General features: G+C 43.3%; 5 protein-coding genes across 13 annotated transcripts; 1 reads left to right on the top strand and 4 right to left on the bottom strand.

Moving 5' to 3' along the window:
• Nucleotides 1-289: 289 nt before the first annotated feature.
• LOC119554885 (cytochrome P450 4d8) lies at nucleotides 290-3,627 on the bottom strand. Its single transcript, XM_037865974.1, has 4 exons — nucleotides 3,417-3,627; nucleotides 1,756-2,209; nucleotides 1,133-1,695; nucleotides 290-1,068 (listed from the first exon to the last, which is right to left on the bottom strand). The coding sequence occupies exons 1-4, from the start codon at nucleotides 3,571-3,573 to the stop codon at nucleotides 719-721; spliced, it is 1,524 nt and encodes a 507-aa protein (XP_037721902.1). The 5' UTR covers nucleotides 3,574-3,627; the 3' UTR covers nucleotides 290-718.
• A 1,198-nt stretch (nucleotides 3,628-4,825) lies between these two features.
• LOC119553152 (carboxypeptidase B) lies at nucleotides 4,826-6,210 on the bottom strand. The gene is made up of 2 exons (XM_037863372.1): nucleotides 5,487-6,210; nucleotides 4,826-5,367 (listed from the first exon to the last, which is right to left on the bottom strand). The coding sequence occupies exons 1-2, from the start codon at nucleotides 6,194-6,196 to the stop codon at nucleotides 4,923-4,925; spliced, it is 1,155 nt and encodes a 384-aa protein (XP_037719300.1). The 5' UTR covers nucleotides 6,197-6,210; the 3' UTR covers nucleotides 4,826-4,922.
• Nucleotides 6,211-6,851: 641 nt separating this feature from the next.
• LOC119555293 (carboxypeptidase B-like) lies at nucleotides 6,852-8,211 on the bottom strand. The gene is made up of 2 exons (XM_037866609.1): nucleotides 7,526-8,211; nucleotides 6,852-7,377 (listed from the first exon to the last, which is right to left on the bottom strand). The coding sequence occupies exons 1-2, from the start codon at nucleotides 8,209-8,211 to the stop codon at nucleotides 6,852-6,854; spliced, it is 1,212 nt and encodes a 403-aa protein (XP_037722537.1).
• A 3,385-nt stretch (nucleotides 8,212-11,596) lies between these two features.
• On the bottom strand, nucleotides 11,597-12,321 carry LOC119554318 (extensin-1). The gene has a single exon (XM_037865180.1). The coding sequence runs from the start codon at nucleotides 12,310-12,312 to the stop codon at nucleotides 11,602-11,604; it is 711 nt and encodes a 236-aa protein (XP_037721108.1). The 5' UTR covers nucleotides 12,313-12,321; the 3' UTR covers nucleotides 11,597-11,601.
• Nucleotides 12,322-17,271: 4,950 nt separating this feature from the next.
• On the top strand, nucleotides 17,272-23,829 carry LOC119553007 (large proline-rich protein BAG6). Of its 9 annotated transcripts, none has more exons than XM_037863030.1 (11): nucleotides 17,272-17,717; nucleotides 17,787-17,904; nucleotides 17,984-18,195; nucleotides 18,255-19,016; nucleotides 19,100-19,661; nucleotides 19,810-19,908; nucleotides 20,113-20,667; nucleotides 21,146-22,087; nucleotides 22,194-22,330; nucleotides 22,379-22,603; nucleotides 22,661-23,829. In XM_037863030.1, exons 1-11 carry the CDS (start codon nucleotides 17,652-17,654, stop codon nucleotides 23,006-23,008), a joined length of 4,026 nt encoding a protein of 1,341 aa, XP_037718958.1. In that variant the 5' UTR covers nucleotides 17,272-17,651; the 3' UTR covers nucleotides 23,009-23,829. The 9 variants fall into 9 exon arrangements, with proteins under 9 accessions (XP_037718958.1, XP_037718959.1, XP_037718960.1 ...); XM_037863031.1 differs by having other exon boundaries at nucleotides 22,664-23,829; XM_037863032.1 differs by having other exon boundaries at nucleotides 22,418-22,603.
• The last annotated feature ends 25 nt before the right edge of the window (nucleotides 23,830-23,854 follow it).

Genomic DNA, 23,854 nt, shown 5'->3' on the forward strand with positions numbered 1-23,854 from the left:
TACATTCTCTTGGACTGCAATATAAATTTATTTATTTATTTTATTTATTATTAAAATACTTAGCTTCCAAAATGGTTCTGTATTCTAGCTACATGTTGCCAAGCACTTTGGCAACATTTTGTGGAACTCAAGAAGCAAGATTTTACAAAATTCTAATACATTATTCTTAAAAAATGTATGAAATAACGATTTGAGTGTAACTTTTGGCCAAAAAGAATATATTTTCCTAAAAAAAGAAAATAAAAACATACAACATGTTACAACATTAATGTAATACAATTTACACCTTCAACTTCTGGAAAGGGAAACGCACCTTGAAACGGGCTATGAGCTGATGAAGGATTGGCTGGGAGGAGGTGTCCTCATGTGTCAGTCGGATCAGGGGCAAAAATTAGTAGACTTTTTGACAAGAGAAACTTGGAACAGTTGATGGAGTTATGTCTCCAGCAGGCGGAGCAACTGCATCAAAAATTTGTGGAACAGGCAGATCGAAAACTCTTTGATGAAGAATTATTACCCTATGGCGATGAAATGTGCTTGGACTTGCGATTGATCATCCAATGGATTTCAGGTGGCCTTAAAGTCACGATAGATAATTTGATTATTTCCCTTAAAAATATAAGTACTTGCTTTGTTGGTAAAAGGTAAATGATCTTTAGTTCTTAAGATAACAAATACATAATGTAAGATATTAGAATCTGAACAATACCCCTTAAACTTATGTGCTATTTCGCTTGCGCATTCCCAGCTGAAAGCCCGTATCCGATCGCAGGACAATGTTAACGACGCACTCCACCCTTTGACCCATGGGTAGGAGTTCGTACTCCCTGACAATCTTGGCCAGCATCATCTTCATCTCCAGCTGGGCGAACTTTTGACCTATGCAATTTCGGGGTCCAGCACTGAAAGGTATCATTTTAAAGGGCGGTATGCGAGTTCCGTCTTCATATCGCTCCGGAATGAACTCATCCGGGTTGGAAAAGGTCTCTGGTTGTCGATGGACTCCAAAGATTCCAATTATGATCTCTGAGCCCGCTGGGATTACTCCATCCCCGTACACAGAATTCGCTGAAAGAAGACAATTATTTAATATTGCATTTTTAAGGAGAAAGTTATTTATAAGGACACCTACTGTACTTAAAGTCAGTCTCCAGTTTGCGGCCCACGATGGGCACGGGTGGATACATTCTGAGGGACTCCTTGATGACGCACTCCATGTACTTGAGCTCTCCGAGATCCCGGATGCTGACCGGACGGCTTCGATCGGTGCCCAGAACTTGTAGAATCTCCGCCAGCATCTTTTCCTGTACTTCCGGATGCCTAGAAATCTCATGCAGACAGAAGGACAAGGCACTAGTGGTGGTATCGTGACCCTCAAACATGAAGGTGTCCACCTCTTCGCGAATCTCATCGTTGTTCAGAGGTCTGCCATCAACAGTGGCCATCAGCAGGACATCCAGTAGGGCCATACGTCTTTTAGAACCCACATCTTCATCTGCGGTGTTTGTCAATCTGGATTGCCTCTGCTGATCTTCCAAGGCCTGACGACGCTGCTCGATCACCTTGATGGTGAAGTCCTGCATTGTGCGGATGAGCTGCGTCTGTCGCCATTTCAGGTGAGGATGGGTGAGGGTAAACAGCAGCTCCACCTGCAGGTAAACGGACATGAATCGCCAGCTCAACAGGGCAGTGCATCTAAAAAGGATTAAAAAAAAATATAGCCTTAAAACTATTTTGAAATTCTTAGATACCCACTCATTTACTGCCTCTGCATAGGCTGTGCTTTCGTTGGCCTGGGCATATATCTTAGTACCCATGGCTGTTTCTGCTATAATATCTAAGGCTGCTGCACAAATGTTTCGATAAACATCGAAGGTCTCGCCATTGGCCTTCTGTGCCAGCCTTTGGACACAAATGTTTGACTGCTGATCGAACACCTCAACGAACTGTTCGAGAATCGAGAAATGGAACGTGGGAGTGATGATCTTGCGGCGCTGATGCCACACTTTTCCATCGCTGAGGAGTAAGCCGTTTCCCAGCCACTGACCAAGTACCTTGTAGACCGGATGCTTCACCAGGTGATCCTGGCTGCTCAGCAGCTGCTCATTAAACTCCGCATCGCCACTCATTATCAGCAGGCGATTGAAGACCCAAACTCGCTGGAGGTGACCATATTGAGTCACGTACTCCCGGCCCAGCTTCAAAAAAGCTGAAATATAGTCAATAAAATGTTTTATTTAATTCAATATCTTTTTTGAAGTTTATTTTTATAAACTAAAATAGTACATTAGAATATAAAAAGTTAATAAATAAAAAATATTAAAATAAAAACCCATACCGTATGTTTTTCTTTCACTGTTACTTGGAATCCGCATTGATAAGAATTGTATTGTATGGTCAGTGGCCATTCATAAATGGTTCAGCGATAATGCAGTAGATTTCAAAGTAATCTGCCTCTTATGTTTGTTCAAAATAAAAAAAGTATAATAAGCTTAAGATAAGGTCTTTCTCTTTTCGAATATTGCTTACTGTTTGACTTTTGCCCTACTTAATTTGGTAAGACGGTACCATAAAATGTGCTGATATTATTTAAGCAACTCAAAACTTTTCGTTAACACACATTTTAAAGTGCACATTTTCGATTTGTTAAATATTCTTAGTTCTATTTGAGACTTTTTATTATACTCTTTTATTTCAAATCCGGTTATTTGAGAACTGGTCAATCAATTTTAAAATATTATGTATTCAAATCTAGTTTGTAAATTTGAATGAAAAATATATGCACATTGAATCACTGCAACGATTTTATAAAGCAAAATAAAAAACCGAAGAGAAGAAAGAGAAAAAATCGTATTCCGTTTTGCATTGACATGTTGTTCGCTTTACAACCTAATAATAAAAAAAAACTTTATACTAGTAATTCCTTATCAGTAGTGTAACAACAGAAGCGGTCACGAACAGCTTTCAAGCTTTAAGATATGAATCAATAAAAAAAGAGCACCTAATAAACAGCATGAATACGTTTTTGAATAACAGTAATAATGAAACCCAATCGAAAAGAAATATAATTATTTGTTTACGAATTATAAAGTACCTACTAGATAAAACAGAAAAATAAACGCTGTTTCCACGTCAAACGGGACACAATTAAAGTCTCAAAATATATAAAAAATAAAAGGAAATCTAACTTTAACTTTAGGGCAATACATGTCTTTCTGGCTTGCGTGCTGTCAATTAAATGTACATCTGATTGAGAATATTTTTGATATGTCAGATTGACCATTTAAGTGACTTCATTATAATTAAAACGGAAAAACAAAAAGCTTGATTAAATATTCTTAATATTTTCTATATAAAGAAAACATTTGTTTGATATTTTGACTTTATCATTCCTTTTTGGTTTACTAGTGACTTACTTTTTGGGCTCATGCGCAGCATGAGTTGAAGGGCTCCAATGAGCGGCGGACACACGGGTCCCGGCAAATTGGCCACTTTCCGCCGGCGATCGGCCTGGCCAAGATGGATGAACCAGCCCGCCGCAAAAAGCAGCACAACCAGCAGGAACAGCAACATTTTGCACTCTGAATCTCCGATTAGTCCAGTAAAGCCGATCGGAACGGTTCCGACGATCCGAGCGATCTGAGAGCGACATACTATACTTACGACTAAATCTAATCGGACTTGAATTCAAATGTAATACAAAGAGCATGTAGCAATTCTTTAGAGCGATAACTGCGCTAATCTGGGTAGACTATTTTAAGCCAGCCAATGTGGGTTTATGAAGTACTTGTATTTTTACTAATTATTTCCAACCCATCGGCAAGATAACGAGGTGCCCTGCAGGCAATTGACACTCAGCCCTGGGTCATGAACTTTGTTTATTTTTTTTTGTTTTTTAAGTAATTTCCGTTAGAGACATTGGTGCGGAAATTAAAACATTTGACCCAACTCCCGCGCAGAAAGTGCCCGAATGGATGGGCTAGATGGACAGATAGATGGCTGGACGACTCGTCAGCTGGCCAAGGGATGGCTTCGAAAAAACTAATTAACACCGACTTCCTGGGCCAGCCAACTTTGACTTTGTAATGGCATTTTATTATTTTAAATACTCACAATATCCCCAGCAGAACGAGTGCAAACATGCAGACGAAAAGTGTTTTTAATTGTAGACCGAATGTGGATTTTCAATTTTCACAATGACTTTTATAAATAAAAAGCTTGGATATGCATATCTCGCCTTTCGTTTCATTTCTGTTGCTCATCGTTCGTTGCTCTGCGCGGCACAGAAAGATTTTCCGCATTAATTTTTGCATATTAAAAATGCAATTTGTTGCGTTAATTGCAGCATGTGAAATGTATCGTACAATGCGAGTGATATGCGGGTTCCCCAGCCCCGAATAGCCCTTTCCACGCCAGCGAGGCAGCCAAGTCACGTTGATAGCGAGTGCAAACAAGCGGACAACGAGGCGTATGCGTAACGCAAGAGACTGGCTGATAAACGGGGTGGATGTGGAAATGGAGGGGGTTTCCACTGCCCACCGCTGGATATTAAAATCTTTTAAAGGTTGCCAGAGAGAATCCGATAATTTAAGCATGGCCTGAGAATAAAGAAGACAGCTAAATGTGAGTATGGTACATAAATGAACAAATAACACACATGAAATTTTTGCTATTTTAACTTCTAGCATAATCAAGAAAACAGAGGTTAATACGAATATCTTTTAAAAAAAACTCTTTGGAGTGTATACAACCTATGTTCACTAAGCCCAATACATTAGATTTTCTTAAGTACCCTAGTAACCAATAAAAACAAAAGTAACTGATATATTTAGCAATTTAATTTATTCCGGAAAAAAGGGCTATACAGATTGGGCTGTCTCCAATAAATAAAATAAAAATGATGAGTATCTTATTTTAAACACTCAGCTTAAAATATTATTTGTGAAATATAAGTAAAATAATGCAACTGTTCCAGCTAAGTAATTCAAGCCCCAACTCCGCGAAGCTCCATTTCCGGAAAGTTCGTATTTCTGTATGAAATAAATTGATCTGGAGGGTGGATATTTTTCAATAGCCTTCTCGGCCATCGCTCGAATACCCGTCCACGACTCTTCAGCAAGGTGGCGAATATCTCTGGTAGGTGGAAAGAACTTGTACTCCACATTATCCTGGCCCGTTCCCGACATCTCGAAGACAAAGGACAGCGGGAAACCCACGTAAAATGCATAGTCCAGGCTGGTGCCACCAAATGGTCCGCCGTATTTAGAACCCTGCTTCGGCTTTATAATAGTACCCGTACTTTGAAATATCCTTTCGGCAGCGAACCTGGCGATTTCATCGTGTTCTTCGTTATTAGGAACTGGCGATCTAAAGACGAAAGTAATAATTATTTAAATATTTCTTAATTTTATAACAGGTGTAACCAAGTTATATTTATTATATATACTGTATATCTTTCTTTATGTAATTACACATTTTCAACTCACGTATCGTACACCCAAGGATAGAAAACTGAGCGGTTCGCCGTGTGCAGAGAAATATACATGACAGCCCGCTTAGTTTCCACCAAATTGAGCATTATGTCGCGCACTGTTCGTGCCTCCACCTCGGAGAATGGTTCACTACCCGCGTAGTTCTCATCACAGGGATCCCGTAGCTCCGGAAAACCCACTCCCCATCCCACTTCAAAGTTTCGGTTGAGATTGGTGCCGAAGCAATTGCCGCCATTCGGAGTCCTCGTGTTTCTCCAAAATCTATATGTATTGCGGGAGTACTCGTAGCCATCCGGATTCGCCAAGGGCATAATGTGCCAATCGTAATCGGCCAGAAGATCGGAATTCTCCTCGAACTCCACGACCAGTTTACGGATGGCAAGGAGGGCGGCGGCGGGTGTCATCCACTCTCGGGAATGGAGAGCGGCATCCATGAATATCACCCTCTTTCCCGATCTTCCATCGCCGTTCGTTATCATGACGACTTTCAGGGCTCGACCTTCGTAGGTGCGACCCACATCCTTAATGGTAACCCGATCTCCATAGGTGATTGCCAACTCATCCAGGTACTGCATTACTTCACTGTAACTGAGATAGTGTTTCAGTTGGAGTTCGACCGGATTCCGTCGGCGGATATCTTTCGTCACCGCCAATGGATTTACGAGCGCCACGAGAGCGATGATCGCGCACAGCACTCTCCACATCTTTCCGGAGACGGAACGAATAGTGCACTAACTCTGACCGATCGCAATGCGGTCATATAAAGCTTTAAGAGAGCCTTTCCCTGAGAATCTCTTGGTATGGGCTACAAACGACTCATACCCTTCCCATGCTATATACTCTGGATTGGCCGATGACTAACGCATGAATGAAAAAATAACCCTCAATAACTATAATGGTGTGTTTCTATAAATTAACTTTATTTAATATTACAATACATAATATTACATTTATAATTGTTTTTCCAATCTTAAAGATTGTTTCATTAATTCGTCTAGATTCACTTAAAAAGAATACCATTTAATCCGATTTTGATAAATATATTTTGTATAAAAATAGTCATTAAAGTGATTTTTGGATTATATTGGATAAATGTTAATATTAATATGTTAATATATTATTGTCTTTGAATGTTCGATTCCTTGTAAAGATGGGATCATAAATGGGTACATAACGCTTTTATGGTTATTAATAGTAATACAAGAATTAGTATTTCTTTTCGGGGGTGGCATGCTAGTCTAAACTAACCCAATTTACATGTTAAATAAAGAGATATATTAAATAAATAAATATCTCTTTGCATTAAACGTACTTGTTCTAGCTATCTCTCTTATAAACACTAAACGGTGGTAAACGTTTTTAGGTATTAAGTATAAATATACCAATGAATGTTAAGTTAATGCAATACAGCCACAATAACTTGAAACCACAAACATGGACATCCAATTTTGCGGCACTTGAAGATTTGCCATTGATTAGCGAAGATGAACCAGATTTTCCATTTTGTGAAACTACGGATTTGCTATCATCATCAGGATCCCTTTCGTCTTCATCCCTCTCCTCAAAGCACCTACATTTATCTTCTCTAGGAACATTGCATTTATATTTTAGGGCTCCTTCGGCAAGACTAAACACTCCTATCCACCCCACATAGGCCCGATCTGCAATAAAGTTTCTGATATGTGCTTCAAACTTATTCACCTCGAAGACCTCGAGCCCATAAGTTAGAGGAAATCCCTGTTCGTAGGCGTAGTCCAAGCTGGAACCACCAAATCTTTCATGTTCAATGGGTGGGAGTTTCAAATGGAACTTTGTGTTCAGAAAAACATTTCCACTGGCATAGTCTGCTATCATCTTGAGCATCTGTACGTCTTCCGGGGGCGCCCTAAATAATGTACAGATAGTGTGAGAATAACATACATATAACATTTGTGGATATACTTAGTCACTAAGAACGTAATCCGGTTTATGATTTATAAGTTATGAAAAATAAGGTAATATTTCTGAAAAAATAAAAATAATGTTTTACTTACAATTCGTAGGGCGATGGATATAGGATAGACGGATTGCCTTTGGTCTGCAGAGTTATGTAGAGGAAGTGCTGTTTTTGTGCAATAAGATATTGCATCAGACGCCCAGTATAATTTGATTCGCGTTCGGAAAAAGGCTTGCTCCCTTGAAACTCTTGGCTACTGGGATGCCATTTGTTGAACTTATTCCATTTGGTGTCAAAGTTTCGATTCAGATTGGATCCAAAGTAAATGCCATTCGGAGAGCGATTCTTTTTCCAGTAATGACTAATCGAGTTTCGGGAGAATTCGTAACCATCCGGATTAGCCATAGGCAGGATGTACCAGTCAAATCGCTCTAATAACTTTTTATATTGTCCATAATTCACCACCAATTCATGAATCGTCTTCAGCGCCACAGTGGTTGTGATCCACTCGTTTCCTTGGATGGCCGCATCCAGTAATATCACGTTTTTTGGACCAGGACAATAATGGTCGAGTTTTGCAGATATTTTCACTATATAAACTGATCGATTTTCGTGGGTTTTTGTCAATTCCTGAAGCTCTATATTGCTGAAGGAGCTATCAAGGGTGCTTAGGTACCATCTCATTTCATCGTAGCTATAGAAGTCGTGCAATTTCAGATCTGGTGTTTTGTAAGCTGAAGCGGACGCTGTTACTGCGAAGAATAAAAACACTGCTCGCCACATATTGCTAATTCGTACTGGCATAAATAAATTTCAAAGTCTTCCTTATACATAGCAGATAAACGTTCTTAGGATTTTTGCTTACGCGGTTAAAAATATTTGCATGATGATAAAAAAGACATAAAAAAGTTTCGATACTTTATAAAAGCCTATAACTTGTAAGCAGTGGCGGATCCAGAATTTTGTTGTAAGGGGTATATATTTGTTGAGTAGAAATAAAAAAAAATTGGAATAAAATACATATTACATATACTTTTTTCCCGAGTGGGGGAATCTATCCCCTACAAAATATGTAATATTATATTTTATTATTATCATACTGACAGGCAAACAGGTTTTATAGATGAGTTAGGAATTGCACTAGTTCTGCTGAAACTTAGATAGTGCAAAATAAAGAGTAATAATCAAAAAGAGTATGCTCTCTTTTTTCCCAGCTCTCTGGGTCTCTAAACGCCTCTTATAAATACTTCTCTCTGATTTAGGAAAATTAAAAGTAAACAAAAGATTGGAAAATCGTGCAAAAATGTATTTTTGCTTCCAAAGGTAAACACAAACTAATTATAAACATGCGAATGATACATTTTATAAGTAACAGAAGTGCTTAATTTTTATATCAATATATTAAAAGTACAATACAATTATGGAGTAATGGCACCCAAATTGAGTTAAGATTCTTCAGGGCAACGGAAAGCCGAAGAATTCAGATGGCTAAGCAAGTTTTCCCCATTTTCTAGCATTTTTTCGCCATGGCTTTATCTTGCAGTGCGGCTTTGCCATTTTGCGGTTTAAGGGGCCATTAAAAATGTAATTATGTTGATAAATACGTCTTACTGGGCATTTTGCATTTTTATTTTGCCAACTTCGCCCGGGACGATGTCCTGGCGATGGAAGTGGGAAAACTTTAACCGCAACAGCTAAATAAAAACAACAACTAACGGCTCGGCCTTTCTTCATCTCTTGCTTTCTGTTAGCTGTTTCAACTTTTTAGCCAACAAATTTACTTGCCTTGGTCGGGCAAATATTTTATCATTGCGCCTTTTAGCACTCAAGTGGCGGACAGAAGCGGTGGCCCCCAAAAAAAACAGGGAATGGTATAGGGATGGCAGGAGGTCCTGCAGGATCCCGGACTAAGCGGAGTTTATGGCTTCATTTTTTCGCAAATTGTGGCCTTTTGCTCAGTTTTTCAATTCAGAAGTTCACTCCAGAAGTTGCTGGCCCTATTCTGGTAATCATTATGGCCATTACTTTGATGGCCAGCTAATGAAGCTATCATTTAGAGAAAATATCAAGGACGAAAAAAGCAGAGGACACCAATTGATTATTGACTCCGGCTGTTTGAGAGTTTTTCGATTTGCTTTCGGCTTCACGGGAGTTTTCTTTTCGTTTGCAAAATTAATGAGCCTGCAAAAATCTGATTTCAATTTGCCGATTAGAGTTGTCAATGTGCATAATTTACGAGAATGGCGAAAATCTTATTAGTTCATAAGGCACGCTAGTTGATGGTCCTTCGTCCTTACAAATGCCCTGGGTCCTTTGGTTGCCATGCGAGTCACGTAGCTTTCATGTCCGATTTTTAAGTTTGCGCTGCACAAATCACGTAACCCCTCTGCATTCCCCTCCCCCTGTCTAAGAACCAGGGATCACGGACTGGTGTAAGGACCAAAGCTAATGTCCTACTTGGGGCTATGTGTAGGGTGCACTTTGTGTGGATTTTTTATGATTTGTTTACGCTGCCTCCGAACGTGAGTGATAAGCAGGAACTGCTTACTGGTAGGGACAAGTAAATCGAGGCACTCAAGCCCTTGGCCAAATGCATCGGACATCATGGCTAAAATGGTCATGTAGAAACTAATATTACAAGTGTATACACTTCAAACGTGAATGTTACTTGTTAAAATACATTGTAATTATAAATATATTTTAAAATTTTCAATTAATTTAATAAAGGAATAAGGATAAGCCTTTGGAAATCCTTATAAGGCAAGAGTTAAAAATTTGACACTCATTTAAAGAACCATTTTAGTGCAGAATTATAGAGAATTCAAACACAAACTCATAGACGAATACCACGTCAAAATCGGACTAAAAAAATCTATGGAATCCAGAAGTCCAATTTTGGGGTCCCATTCTGAAAGCCATTGGAAATACGGAAGAATCGAACATGAAAGTGGGTCAAAATATGGACCCTCATTGACAAGAAATATTTGAATGCAGATTATTAGAGAATTCAACCACAAATTCATAGAGGCATCACGCTTCAAAATCGGGATAAAAATACCAAAGTTATGGAATCAAGAAGTGCAGTTTTGGGTTCCCATTCTGAAAACCATTGGAAATACGGAAAAATCGAACATAAAAATGCGTCAAAATTTTGACCCTCATTAAAAAGAAATATTTGAATGCAGATTATTAGAGAATTCAACCACAAATTCATAGAGGCATCACACTTCAAAATCGGGATAAAAATACCAAAGTTATGGAATCAAGAAGTGCAGTTTTGGGTTCCCATTCTGAAAACCATTGGAATTACGGAAAAATATAACATGAAAATGGGTCAAAATTTCGACCCTCATTAAACAGAAAAATTTGAATGCAGATTATTAGAGAATCCAACTACAAATTCATAGAGGCATCACACTTCAAAATCGGGATAAAAATACCAAAGTTATGGAATCAAGAAGTGCAGTTTTGGGTTCCCATTCTGAAAACCATTGGAATTACGGAAAAATCGAACATGAAAATGGATCAAAATTTCGACCCTCATTGAAAAGAAATATTTGAATGCAGATTATTAGAGAATTCAACCACAAATTCATGGAGGCATCACACTTCAAAGTCGGGTTAAAAATACCAAAGTTATGGAATCAAGAAGTGCAGTTTTGGGTTCCCATTCTGAAAACCATTTGAATTACGGAAAAATCGAACACGAAAATGGGTCAAAATTTGGACCCTCATTAAAAAGAAATATTTGTATGCAGATTATCAGAGAATTTAACTACAAATTCATAGAGGCATCACACTTCAAAATCGGGATAAAAATACCAAAGTTATGGAATCAAGAAGTGCAGTTTTGGGTTCCCATTCTGAAAACCATTGGAATTACGGAAAAATCGAACATAAAAATTGCTTAAAAATTTGACCCTCGTTTAAAAGAAAAATGTGCATGTAGAATATTAAAGAATTAATCCAGAAATTTATAGAGGTATCCCACTTCTAAATCAGTTTCCAATAACTCAAGCTATGGGATCCAGAAATGCAGTCTTAGGACTAAAAGAAAATCTAAGATGCGATAAAAATAGAATTTCAATTTGGAAATCATTACAAAACCAAGTAATTTTGCTCAACATTTTATTTAATAAGTATACACAAAGTTTTAAACTTAATTTGGTTAACCTAGAATCCGTAGTGGGTACCGAAACCATCGAAGGTCATGTGGGAGACGGTCTCCGCAGGGGAATAATGGATGACGGCGGGCTGGTGACTGTAGTGGGCGGGCTGGTGACTGTAGTGGGCGGGCTGGTGGTAGACCGAAGGAGTCTCCACATGGGCAGGTTGGTGGTAGACCGAAGCACTCTGCACCTGAGCGGGCTGATGGTAGACCGAGGGTGTCTCCACATGAGCAGCCTGGTGGTAGGCCGATGGAGCAGCCTGGTGGTAGACCGATGGAGTCTGGACATGAGCGGACTGGTGGTAAACCGATGGATCAGCCTGATGGTAGACCTGAGCAGGCTGGTGGTACACCGGCGATGCCTGGGTGAACAGGTGGGATGGCTCCTGATGAGTGCTGTGGCTGTAGACGGGAGCTGGGATCGAGACTGGAGCGGGAGCCGGGGCATAGCTGAAGCTCTTGGCCACCGCCGGCTGGTAGACATTGTTGCTGATCCGGGTGTCCTGCTTGTGGACCTGCGAGTAGGGCGTGGCCACCGACTTGGCATAGTGGGAGACGGTGCCGTCGAAGCTCCTCACCACATTCTGTTGGGTGTGGGCCACCGCGTGCTCGTCGGCGGCATAGCTAATGCTCGGCTGGGCAATCAATCCCGCCCAGGTGGGAGCCAGGAGGAGCAGCAAACTGGAGGCGACGCTGAGGAACTGGAAGTGAGCCATGTCGATGGAAGCAATTGGGAACAACTGTGCTGGATAGGTCGATTGTTAGGCCATATATAGAGGACCTGACCACCGCAATGCCAATTACACATAACTCGTTTCAAGCTTTGCCGGCTGGCTTTGCGTGACTTTCAGAAATCCATTTCTCTATCCCTCGATCGTGGCAAATCAATTTACAATTGCCCGGCTCCAAGTGACAGCCTCGAAAGGCGGGGGCGGGCACATTATTTCGAGAAGGGCGTGTCGTCGACCCAGTTAAAAGAGACCCAGTCTTGGCCTATCGACATTGCGTAATGCCCGGAATAAGCTAAGGTCTGTGCACTTGCTCCACATTCCATGGACTCGGTTTCAGATTCGGATTCGACTTGGCTGGATGGCAACTTACAATTCACCGCTGAAGGGCCATCAAGTGGCACAAACATATTGCGGCCAGCGCAATTTATGGCCCATCGGAGATGCATTAACGGCGCGGCCAAAGTGTTAATGCATTTTCAGCCCCATCCGCTCTTCAAGCCTTTCGTTTGGATTGTTGCGGTTCACGGAAACGTGAGTATTTGTATCTTCATGCATTAAGAGTGACAACAATGAAGCATATTAACCCATCTATGATACACGCATTTAGGTACCTTAACATAGCTGAATATGATTTATAAAAATTATTATTTTATAAACTTGGTGTTGCAACCAAATTTAGTTTATAACTTATTAATTGATATACTTTAAAATTTAAAATAACAATCTGAATTTTATATTGTGTCTTAAAGGAGCCGGAAGTAAAACAATAAATTCTTCTAGCTTTTTTCTTTAATTTGTATAAAATTATCCAACAGCTATATAACTTTAAATTAAAATCATAAAATAAAATAAAATCCAAATTGCTTGAATTTCAACATGTTTATAGTTTTTCAGCTGATTTTCGATCGATCAGAATTCAAGTTCCGCCTTATAGACCCCTGTTTCCGCATCCGTTTCTGTTTCTTTTCAATGGACCGCCACTCAACTTGAAGTTGGCCCATTGATGCGAATGCCGCTCTTTGATTTTCTGGCTGGTCCGTAGAATCGTTCAGCTCGCAATTGAGTCATAATGCAATTGGCAAACGTCAAGCAAATGTTGTTAACTGGCCAAAAGATACGGAGAATGGGGAGATGGATGGATGGATGGACCGGATGTCCGTTTGGCAAGTGTTGGGCACAATGTTGCCTTTTCCGTGGGAGGAAAACTTTTGCGCCAGGGAAAATGACACACACTCGCAAATAGCGCCAACATCTCGACGCCAAATGTGATTACGATTACAGCGATTGTGGGCCAACTTGAGAGAGTCACCTTTGTTGGCTCCATATCTTTATTGCGGGGATTAAGGAGTCTGGAGAGTGTGTGCTTGTGTGTCCATTATGGTCCTTATGAAATTCGGCACATAAATTGTATTATTGCATTTATGCTTGATTTTATTTCCCCCCCAGCTCTCGACTCTGCTTTTCTCTGCTGATTGTGTTTGAGTGTTGAATTGGCTTTCGCATTATTTTGTATTTCTTCCCTTTTCGTTTTGGCCTTAAGTGGATTCGTCTTCGTTTACGTCTGCATTGTCGTCTGACTGAACTTAACGTTTTATTGGACCGACAGGAATCACATGTGAGTGCTTACATTTCAACGGTTTCCTTTGCCATTTCAAACCGTGCGCCAACGCAATTTGAACTTCAATTAGCTGCATTTGGCCATGGCTAATAAACGCTGCCTTCGTCTTGGCTCCTCGTGCTGATATACAATTACAAATGACGCGTCAGGGCCAGGCCGAAAGTCAATTACCAAAAAACACAGGGAAAAATATCATTGTTGTGGTCCCATTTTGGAAAAAAATGCTATAATTTTTGATTTAACCATTTCTATTTTTTACGATTTTACAAAAATCTCTTGATACTGTGCTTTAAAATGTTGTTTTCTACTCTAAAAGTAATAAAATATTTTTTTATTTAATATGAATATTGCTAAGTAATAACTTAAATCATATTTTAGATTTTGTGAGACTTTCAAATAATACAATTTATGGGTAAAAGTAGGCAACTCTTTTTTAAACTCCAAACAGCAAACAGTTCCAAGTATAGTCCCAAAATAATTGTAATACTACATTGTATAAGAAATACCCCATTTTTCGCCGTGTATTCGAGAGAGAAAAGTAGCATAAAAGCCCGTGCCTCGATGGCTAATTGGAATTGAAACATAAATTAAGCGTCCAATTCGAGGGCGAAGACGGCAGAATGCAACTAAAACTTTACGACTTCTTCACTTTGGCCAATTCCGAGCTCAACTTCCGCATTCACATGCCGTTCTGCACTTTTACGTTTTGTCGTAATCCCCGCCAATTACGATACCACTAGTTTCCCACTCAACCGCCTGCTGTTGCATCCACATTGACAGCTTAGATTAAGTGTTGACTATAAATTGGTACGGTTAGTTTGGCGGTTGTATTTATGAGGCCAGTGCAGTTGCCTTTTGGCAGGACGAAATAATTTACTGGCAATTACAAGTGGCCAACGAGACATTTTAGCCACTTCTTCCAGTTGTCCATATGTTCTGTTGGTCATTTAATCTCGGTTTGAGTCAATACATAATCCTGATACTATATGGATTAAAGTAAGGATAAAAAAAAATGGTATAAGTTATTTCAAATATTAAAAGGTGTAGAATTATTATTTTAAATATTTATTAAAATGTTTTTATTTTTCTGCAAAACATTTTATGAAGATTATAAAAAAAGGTAATGGAAATGTGTCTTAACACATATATTATTAATCAAACAATTCTCTGAAGAAGCACAGCAACTAGCACATGGGTTAAACTCCACCCTGAATGCTGGGGTTCCTTGGTGTTATATTGCCAATCAGCTGCGGCAAACACCCACTTCTACCCCCGAGGTCACACCCATTCCGCCCCCCTTGAAGGCTCCTTGGCCGTCCGTGCTTTATGGCACAAAGGGGACTTGGCTTCAATTTTCTTTATATTACAGCTTGATTTAATTTGACGTGAGACTTGCTCTGGGGCCCTGTTCTTGACCAGACCGAAATTAGAAATGGAATCATGCAATGCGGGGCGAAACTCGAACTCGAACTGGAATCTGATTCTGAAGTGAAGCGATTGCTGGTTACATTCGAGGAAAATTCAAATGTCGCCTAATGAAAATATGAACAATTGGAAAAAGCAAATGTCATTTGCCAGCTGCCAGGCACAGCGACTTGGGGGTGGCTGATCTGCCCGATTGATATAATTTCATTAAGCAACCTTTTCCCCTCCTCCTCCCAAAAAAAAAACATTTTCTATGTAGTGCCACGCCCACCGCCCACCCACTGTGACACTGTTAAGGAAAACTTTTGGTGCAAAAAACGAATAAAAAGTAACGGAAAGCGCTCGCTTAATAACAAATGGAAAGCGGAAAACGAGAGGGCAGTACTGGTCGACAGAAAAAAAGAAGGAAAATGATAATGAAAATGAAAATGCATAAACAGAAATCGTTGACAAGGCGGGTGGGCGGAATGTTCAGAGTGCTTAGATGTGGGACGGCTGCGTGGAAAACTCATTAAAACTTTTTCACAGCCCATTTAAAAGCAATTTGTAAATTGTAAAACTTGCACTTGGCCCCTCGAAGTCGGTGAAAAATTGTAATAATTATTATTTATATTTTCAAGCCAAGCATAACCCATATTTTAAGGCAACCGTAGTTAAAGAATCTTAAGAGAATTAATTGTGTATAATTAGTAAATTAAACAGGAATAGGTAGCATTTTTCCAAAAATAAATAAAAGCTTTCTTATATTTATATACATATATATCTTGAAAATAAATAAACATTACAATTAATCCTTTAATGTTTTAAGACAATCATTCCTTGCTAGTTACGAACCCTTTAAGCAATCCCACAAAGTCAATGGTGAGCCCAACAATCTGCCAGTGCCCATTTCCGTGGCATCTTTTCAGCCCGGAAAATAAGGGCTCGTCGCAATCACTTTGAGCCTGTGGAAAGGCTCACAATCGCAGACATTAAATCAAATTTCCGCACAATTCCGGCAAGGGGTATGCGAAAAATTGTGTTAGCTGCGGTTGGCTTTCCTCAGCAGCCTTCTGCTTATTTTACTTTCCCACTGCCGCTGCCATAGCGCCACTTAAATATTCAAAGCGAAAAGTTGCCCTACACCTTTGCGTCTTGGCTGAATTTCCCCTGTTTTTCGTGCTTTCTTTTCTTTATTATTCAAACGCCGCTTTTCATGTGCAGTGCCGAAAAATTCCCACAGGATGCAGTCAAAGGCAATGGGGGGTGTGAGGATGGCGAGGGGTTAGGGGTGAAATGGTGGTTGGGTGAATTGTAATACACATGTGCAGTCCTTTAAACGTTTTTATAGGGTTCATCTCGCATTTACCCAATAGATTTGGCTTATGGGGTAAATCTAGTTACCTCCCGGGAGATATTCTACCTTTTGACTAATTTAAGGTAACTTGGAACTCCCAAAAGCATTGAAAATATAAAATATAAATAAATGTTCTACATATTTAAAAGAACCGCCATATATTTTAAGGGCTGCCAGCTGTTTAGAAAAATATTTAAATGTTTCAAGAAGTCTGGCTACATCAAAGGTTTGAGTCTGAGATAAGAATGTTGAACAACGTTTGTTTTTGGTTTGCGTCCTGGGTTTTGGTATATTTTTGCAACAGTGCTGCCAGTCTAGCTATGATGTAACCAAATGAGTTTTCTACTGCTAAATAGTTTGAAAACATATATTTTTATAAAATATGATGGCTACTGTCTAATTTGTCTTGTTAATTTGATTTTAACTTGTGCATGAAAACTCAACTATATTGCAAGAAATGGAATTTATATAAACTTTGGCATTAACTTTAGTTTTTTAGCCTTTTTACCCTCTGTAGCTATTCTGGCTACTTAAAGATGGCATTTGGCTAGCTTTCGGCGCGAGAGTTGGCAACACTGCCACACTGTCAAATTCCAGTAATTATTCTCCTCTGCCGCTGTTGTTGAATTGCAAAATCCTGCGCCCGCTTCAGCCACATAAGCCCAGCATATATTTGCCCGATCCGAGAGCAGGCGGAGATCCGTGAAAAGCCGTGCGTATTTACCGCCATCTGAGCAGTGCGAAAACGTGTCCGGAAAAGCCAAAGGCCAGCGGCAGCGAGTGCGAGTGCGAGCGAGAAGGCAGGTGACAGCGACACCGACAAGATTTCCCCGTCCCCCTCCGCCACCGAACCCCCCTTGACTGTTTCTTTTTTGCACGGCACGGGGAAAACCGAAAGGAAAACGAGATTTTCAATAGTTTCTTGCGACGCAGTCCGGCCGGAAAATGCTAATAAACCTTAAGGTGAAGACCTTAGATGCGCGCACCCACGAATTCAGCATCGACAATGAGGTAATGCTTTGAGGTTGTGTGTCCAGGTCTAGAGGCTTCCATATATCCACCTACCCCGCCCATTTCCAGCTCACGATCCGCCAGTTCAAGGACCAAATAGCCGAGAAGACCAACATTGCGGCGGAGAACCAGCGGATCATCTACCAGGGTCGCGTTCTGGCCGATGACAAGCAGGTGAAGGAGTACGGTGAGTCATGCCCCCGGGAGCACCCCCCATATCTTTCTTACCTGCATTTCATTGACCCATCTTTGTGTTGCACATGCAGATGTCGATGGCAAGGTGCTCCATGTGGCCGAGCGTCCGCCCTTCTCGCAGCGCGGTGCCAACTCGCGAAACAATGACGAACCCATGCGCCCCTTCCGCAATGTGGCACGACCTCCGCCGCCCGGAATGCGCACTTCTCCGTACTTCCGCGCCCTCGATGGCATGCTCGTGGGCACCATGGCCATACCCGTGAACAATGGTCCAGTTGCAGGGGTAATCCCAAAGCCAGGCTCTCTTTAAAACTCCCTATTCAAACTTATCCAATCTAACAGACTCGCCCCACACCAAATCGCTATCCCAACTCCTCGTCCTTCTGCATCAACCGCATCACCGTGGCCCTGCACATGATCGATTGCGCCGACAACATAGCCGCCTATCTGGAGAATCCCGCCGTGGGTCTAAACAATCAATCCCTGGACATCCTGCAGCGTGGCCGCTGGTCCATGGAGTCCACCGTCGTGGAAGTGGGTGTCTCCTCGACGGATCTGCCGCGCAACAACAACATCATCGACATGGTCCAAGACGCCGTGACTGCCGCCCTTTCGCGAACTGGAGCCCGCAACTATACGGTGGTGCAGCTGCCCACTGTGTACACCAATGAGAACGGAGAGACCAGTCAGCAGAGGACTGGAGAGGCTGGCGCCACCGAAGGAGCAGCCACCGGAGCTGCTAGTGATGCCAGCGGGGAGACCACTGCGGCCACTGTAATCATTGAGGATGTGATCGAAACAGACGACGAGGCTGCCGATGGAGCCTCGGATCGTTCGGCAACGCCAACTCCAGAGGCAGAGGCGGAAGGAGCAGTTGGTGGCCAGCCGGCGACTGCTGCAGAGACTCCCAGCACCTCCAATGGGGCGGCAAACGACGCTGCAGCTGGCGGCGAGGGAGGAAACAACTCGGGACCCAGGCGTCGCACTCGTCCGCAGGTGTTGGCCCAAGTCATACAGCACTATCGTGGCGTACAGACGCGTCTGGCGCCCTTCGTGGATCGCTACTACGAGATCCTTCAGAACGATCCAACTTTCGAGGAGAGTGTAAGTCAATCAACCAAGTTTTTCTTTGCCTTTTCGGAATACTATTTTACTGCTCTATTACAACTTTAAATTCATCTTTTTAGGACACCGCTGGACGCGAGGATGCACAGCGCATCTTTGACCGCGTTTCTGAGGCTTTCCACTACCTCTCACACGCCCAGCATGCCATTTCCGATTTGATGCTGGACTTGTCGCAACCAGGACCTCGTGTGCTCACCTGTCGACCCATTCTGGTCGAGCAGAGCGGCTACATACGCTCTAATAACATTTTCACGCCCTTCTTGGGTCCGCCACCGGGTCTGATGAACGAGCCTTTCCGTTCCGGAAGAGCACCCGGTACTGCTGCTGCAGCTGGCACTCAAACGCCTCCCTCGGCAGGCACTCCAACCGCTGTGGCTCCGCCGCAGGCCACCAACTTGCAGGCGGCCACCGATGCCAGTCGCAGTGCGGCGGCCATGGCGGAGATTGCCAGTCGGGCTGCTGGAGCCGCTGCAGAGATGGCTGCCGGAGCTGCAAATGCAGCTGCCGCAGCTGCTCGTGGTTTGTCCAGCGACCACGTAGAGGATCCCGTCGACGAACCCATGGTGGCGCCCAATGCAGCTGGCGCCACACCACAAGCTCAGCAGCAACCTCGTCTCGAAATGGGTAAGAAGACGGTTCCAAAATCGTTTATTGTATGCACAACGGGTGTCCACAATTTAATTGAATCTATTTTATTTTATATTAAGACTCATGGTCTTTAAGTACTGAACTACCCTTTATATTGCCCCATTATTTGTTGACGATTTTCTAGATCACGATCACGATCAAGATCAAAATGAAACTCCAGAAAGAGAGGTGCGAGCAGCGCCTAGGCTGCGTGTCTATGTGCCAGTGACCCTGCCACCGCCCAGTACGTTTTGGTTGTTTGGTTGAACCCATATCATCTCAGTCATGGCAGACTAACCACAATTTTACGCACTCATTCACTGCATCCACGTTCGGTTCCACTTACACTTTGTTAGTTCGTTTCGTTTACTGACCAGCCCCTTAACCAGATTAAACCCAGCTACCACTTATCTTATGAAAGGCTTTACTAACTCGTGCTGTTTTGCAGATCCCCAACTGGAGATGGCTCGCATTATTCAGGCAATGGTCAACGGTCAACGGCCAAACGATGTTCATGTGGAATTCAATGCGCCCAACGTCATGTCGATTAACTTGCCCGTGCACGTGATGACCGGAGTGCGTCAGGCACCCGCACCAGGAGCTACAGAAACTACGTCACCTTCTGCTCCAACTGAAGAATCTTCGCCTGATGGTGCTACTGCAGCTGGCAATGGAGACTCTCCGAACGCTGCTTCAACTTCGAATGCAACGCGCACTGCAGATCCGAGAGCCAACACCTTGCCCACCACGGCCACCCAAACGCGTTCGACTTCAAGACCACAGATTCAGATTGGCGGAAATAACAACTGGGGCGGACGTATTGCTCCCACGCATGCGGCATTCGACCGCTTCCTGCCTTGCAATAGTCATCACATTCGAGAACCAGAGCCGCTGCCCCACAGCACCAATGCCCAAGGTGCAAGTACCAACCGCGGCACTAGCACAGCATCAGCAGTAGGAGCCGCCGTCGTCTCGCCCACAGCTGCCGTGGGAACTCGTCCTGGTGAGTACTGTTTCCCTCCAGGGGCAGTTATCGAACCACTTCATATCCACGACCCCCGCCACGACCCATCTCGCACAACAATCCACTTCATCCGCACACTCACCAACCAGAGATGGAAAGCTCAAGTCCAATGAGAACCAGTCGAATCCGGGTTGATCTGGCTTATCTAAGAGGCTCGAAGAACTCGAATTCACGTTAAAGAAATGGAACTAAACAATATTTTTCCTTGACCATTATCTAATTTTGAGTATTTTGGCTTGGCAGCAATTATTTACTTATTTGTGGTATTCCAATTCCAATCAATCTAAAAGAATTTTAACTTGAATCATTACATTTATCAATATGCATTGCATTTTGTTTAGAAAATGTGATGTCCATTCACACAGAGACCTAGAGAATGCCTTCTCCCCAGCAGTTCGACTGCCGACTGGCCTCCATCTCTGACATTAATCTCCATTCTATCCATGTCATCATTTAGTCACCTCTGGTCGCATCCAGCGCGGCAGTGCCAACGTCCGGCCAATGTGGTCGTCGCGTCGTCAGCGACCCGCCAGCGAGCAACTGAGCAGCCTCCGTCCGGCAGCCTGGGCGCAGGCGCAGACCCAAACCCCCAATATCCAAGCGGCCCACGTTGGTGGTGGCAGCACCAATGGGGCCGGAGTCGGAGCCGGTGCCGGGAGAGTACGGCCCACGGGAGGATCGCCCATCAGTCGCGACCGGCTGGCGGCTCGAACGGCCCTCGTTGGTGGTGGCAGCACCAACGGAGGCTTGACCTCCGTCCGGCGGGGGCGTCTCCAGACCGCCACCGGGCGCCTGTCAAGACAATTCCCCACCCTACTCGCTAATTTTTTGCTTAATCTGAGAAATAATGCGCCAACAGCTTCGGCAGGCAATGCTGTCGCCGCCGCCGTCGTGGGAAGTTTAGCCACCCCATCATCGGGAGAAGCTGCCACGGTTGCTTCCAACACCACTGCTGCGCCACCACAAGCGGTTCTATCTACATCCACACCCACGCCAGTCGGGGACTCGAGCAACCTGCGTGCCCAGCTGCGCAGCTTCCTCAACGACAGTCTCTTTGTCGGAGTGCCCATCAACGAACAGACAATACCAGGAGCCATTGGACGCGCCCTGGAGTGGTTCGGCGAGAGTCTGGTCTACCTGCCGCAGTACGAGCGTCCGGAGTACAACTCCCGCGACTCGGTGTGCAACATCCTGCGCGTCAGCCTTCGTTTGATCATCGAGCTGTGCAGTGCGGCTCCCGGCGGAGCGGATAGTGGCCAGTTCGAACAGAGTCTGAAGCAGATCTGCGATCAGTTCCGCAAGCGGCTCTACAGCGTCCTCTTCCTGTGTCTCGGAAGCTCCAATGCGGAGCTGTACTGGCGCCAGCTGATGCGCCTGCTCTGCGCCCCCATGCGATCCAGTAAGTAGATAGAAATATTACATATATATATAGAATATATTACATATTATTAAAAACGCCCGAATACTTAATGTATTTATCTATTTATTTCATCATTTTTTTGCAGATTTCCGCAATGAAGCCCTGCAGTTCTTGTGCATCTACATAGACCCCACAATTCCCGCCCAGACGGACACCGTGGATGCCCAACAGTTCCTGGTCCTTCGCAGCGTTCAGGCAGCCCCTCCCACAGCTGTCGAAGAAGTAGGTTTCCAGACTTCCATTGCTGTCCAGAAACTAATGCATTAATAGCCTTTTGTGGCGCCACCACCTCTTGCCTTCAACCCACAGCAGCAGCAGCCGCAACAGCAGACTCTGGACACGGATGTGGAGATGGCTGAAGTCGCCACCAGCAGCAGCAGCACGCCGACAGAGACCCAACTGCCCGCCGTAATAGTGGGCTCGGAACCCTGGCACATGAGTTTCCCCAACGACTGGTTGCCTGTGATAACGCGCGACTTGCAGACCCAGACTGAGGTAGGTCCTTTTCATCCTCCTGAAACTCAACACTAATATAAATGTGTAATCCTGCAGCAGAATGACCGCCCCCAGCCGCCCTTCTCCGATGCCTACATCTCCGGCATGTCCGCCAAGAGGCGCAAAATTATTCAGTCAGAAAAACCGACGGCCAACGTGGAGTGTCTCATTGCCAACGGAGTGCAGAGGGCCATCCAGAGCGCCGGCTTGGGAGGAACCAGCGGCAGTGCTTCGAGTTCCTCGATCAGTGTGGATGCCGTTATCGGTTCCATTGCCCACGATTCCGCCATCCAGGCTTCCTACACCGATGCGGTGCGGAATGGTGTTAGGGAGCGCATCAAGCAGGATGCGGATTTCAAGCCCAGCAAGTATCCGCAGATCGCCAAGTTCGTCGAGCAAAAGTAGGCGGCGGTCGAGGCGATGGAAACCTGGCCACCTTGTGCTTGTTGTACATTTTACTTTAATGAATTGTATTTAATTTAGTTAATGGCTAAGTTCTGTTTAAATCGAGAAGACGACGAAGATTGCGACAACACCAACACACGGAGAGGACCTTTAGCAAATGCTTCAACCTACATAGAATAATAATATCCAATTGATATGTATCACCACACTATGGGACACGACACAAGGCCCAAGCAAAAACGCTTTTTCGGCTGCGATAAAGGAGCAAAAATAAACACACTTATTAACTGAAAATATGGCGATTGGAATTCGAATTGGAATTGGATTGAATGGACTTGGATGTGGGGCCCACACAGCGAGTGGAATGCTTTCAATTGTCCCAAATGGAGGTGGCGTCCCCGGGTCGCGTGATTCGTTGGAAAAGCAGAACAGAGCCGTGACGACAGCCGAATTCCAGGCGAATATTTTGGACGGCGCCAAACCGGCATTGACGTGGGCCGGATGGCACATGATTGCCGGATGACCGATGACGATCGATCCGGAATGTGCAGATCATCTCAAGTGGATAAGTCTTCAGCAGAAGCATTACAGGAGGCATATCCATCACATCCCACCCGACCAGCCCCACATCCAGCATCCCACACCATCCAATTTTATCGTCATCGAATTCCGAAGCCTACGCTACCTTGTTATTGTTGTCGTGTGCAATCGAAACACGAAAATGTGTCACATAAAAATGTTAAGAGTATTTATGTGCAAAAAATGAATACCGAGAAACAGCAGAGAAGTGAAAACATATGAATAAATAATAATAATTAATATTTGCCGCATTTCTTTAAATATTTA

The sequence above is a fragment of the Drosophila subpulchrella genome, chromosome 3L, assembly GCF_014743375.2.
Source record: "Drosophila subpulchrella strain 33 F10 #4 breed RU33 chromosome 3L, RU_Dsub_v1.1 Primary Assembly, whole genome shotgun sequence".
Taxonomy (NCBI): domain Eukaryota; kingdom Metazoa; phylum Arthropoda; class Insecta; order Diptera; family Drosophilidae; genus Drosophila; species Drosophila subpulchrella.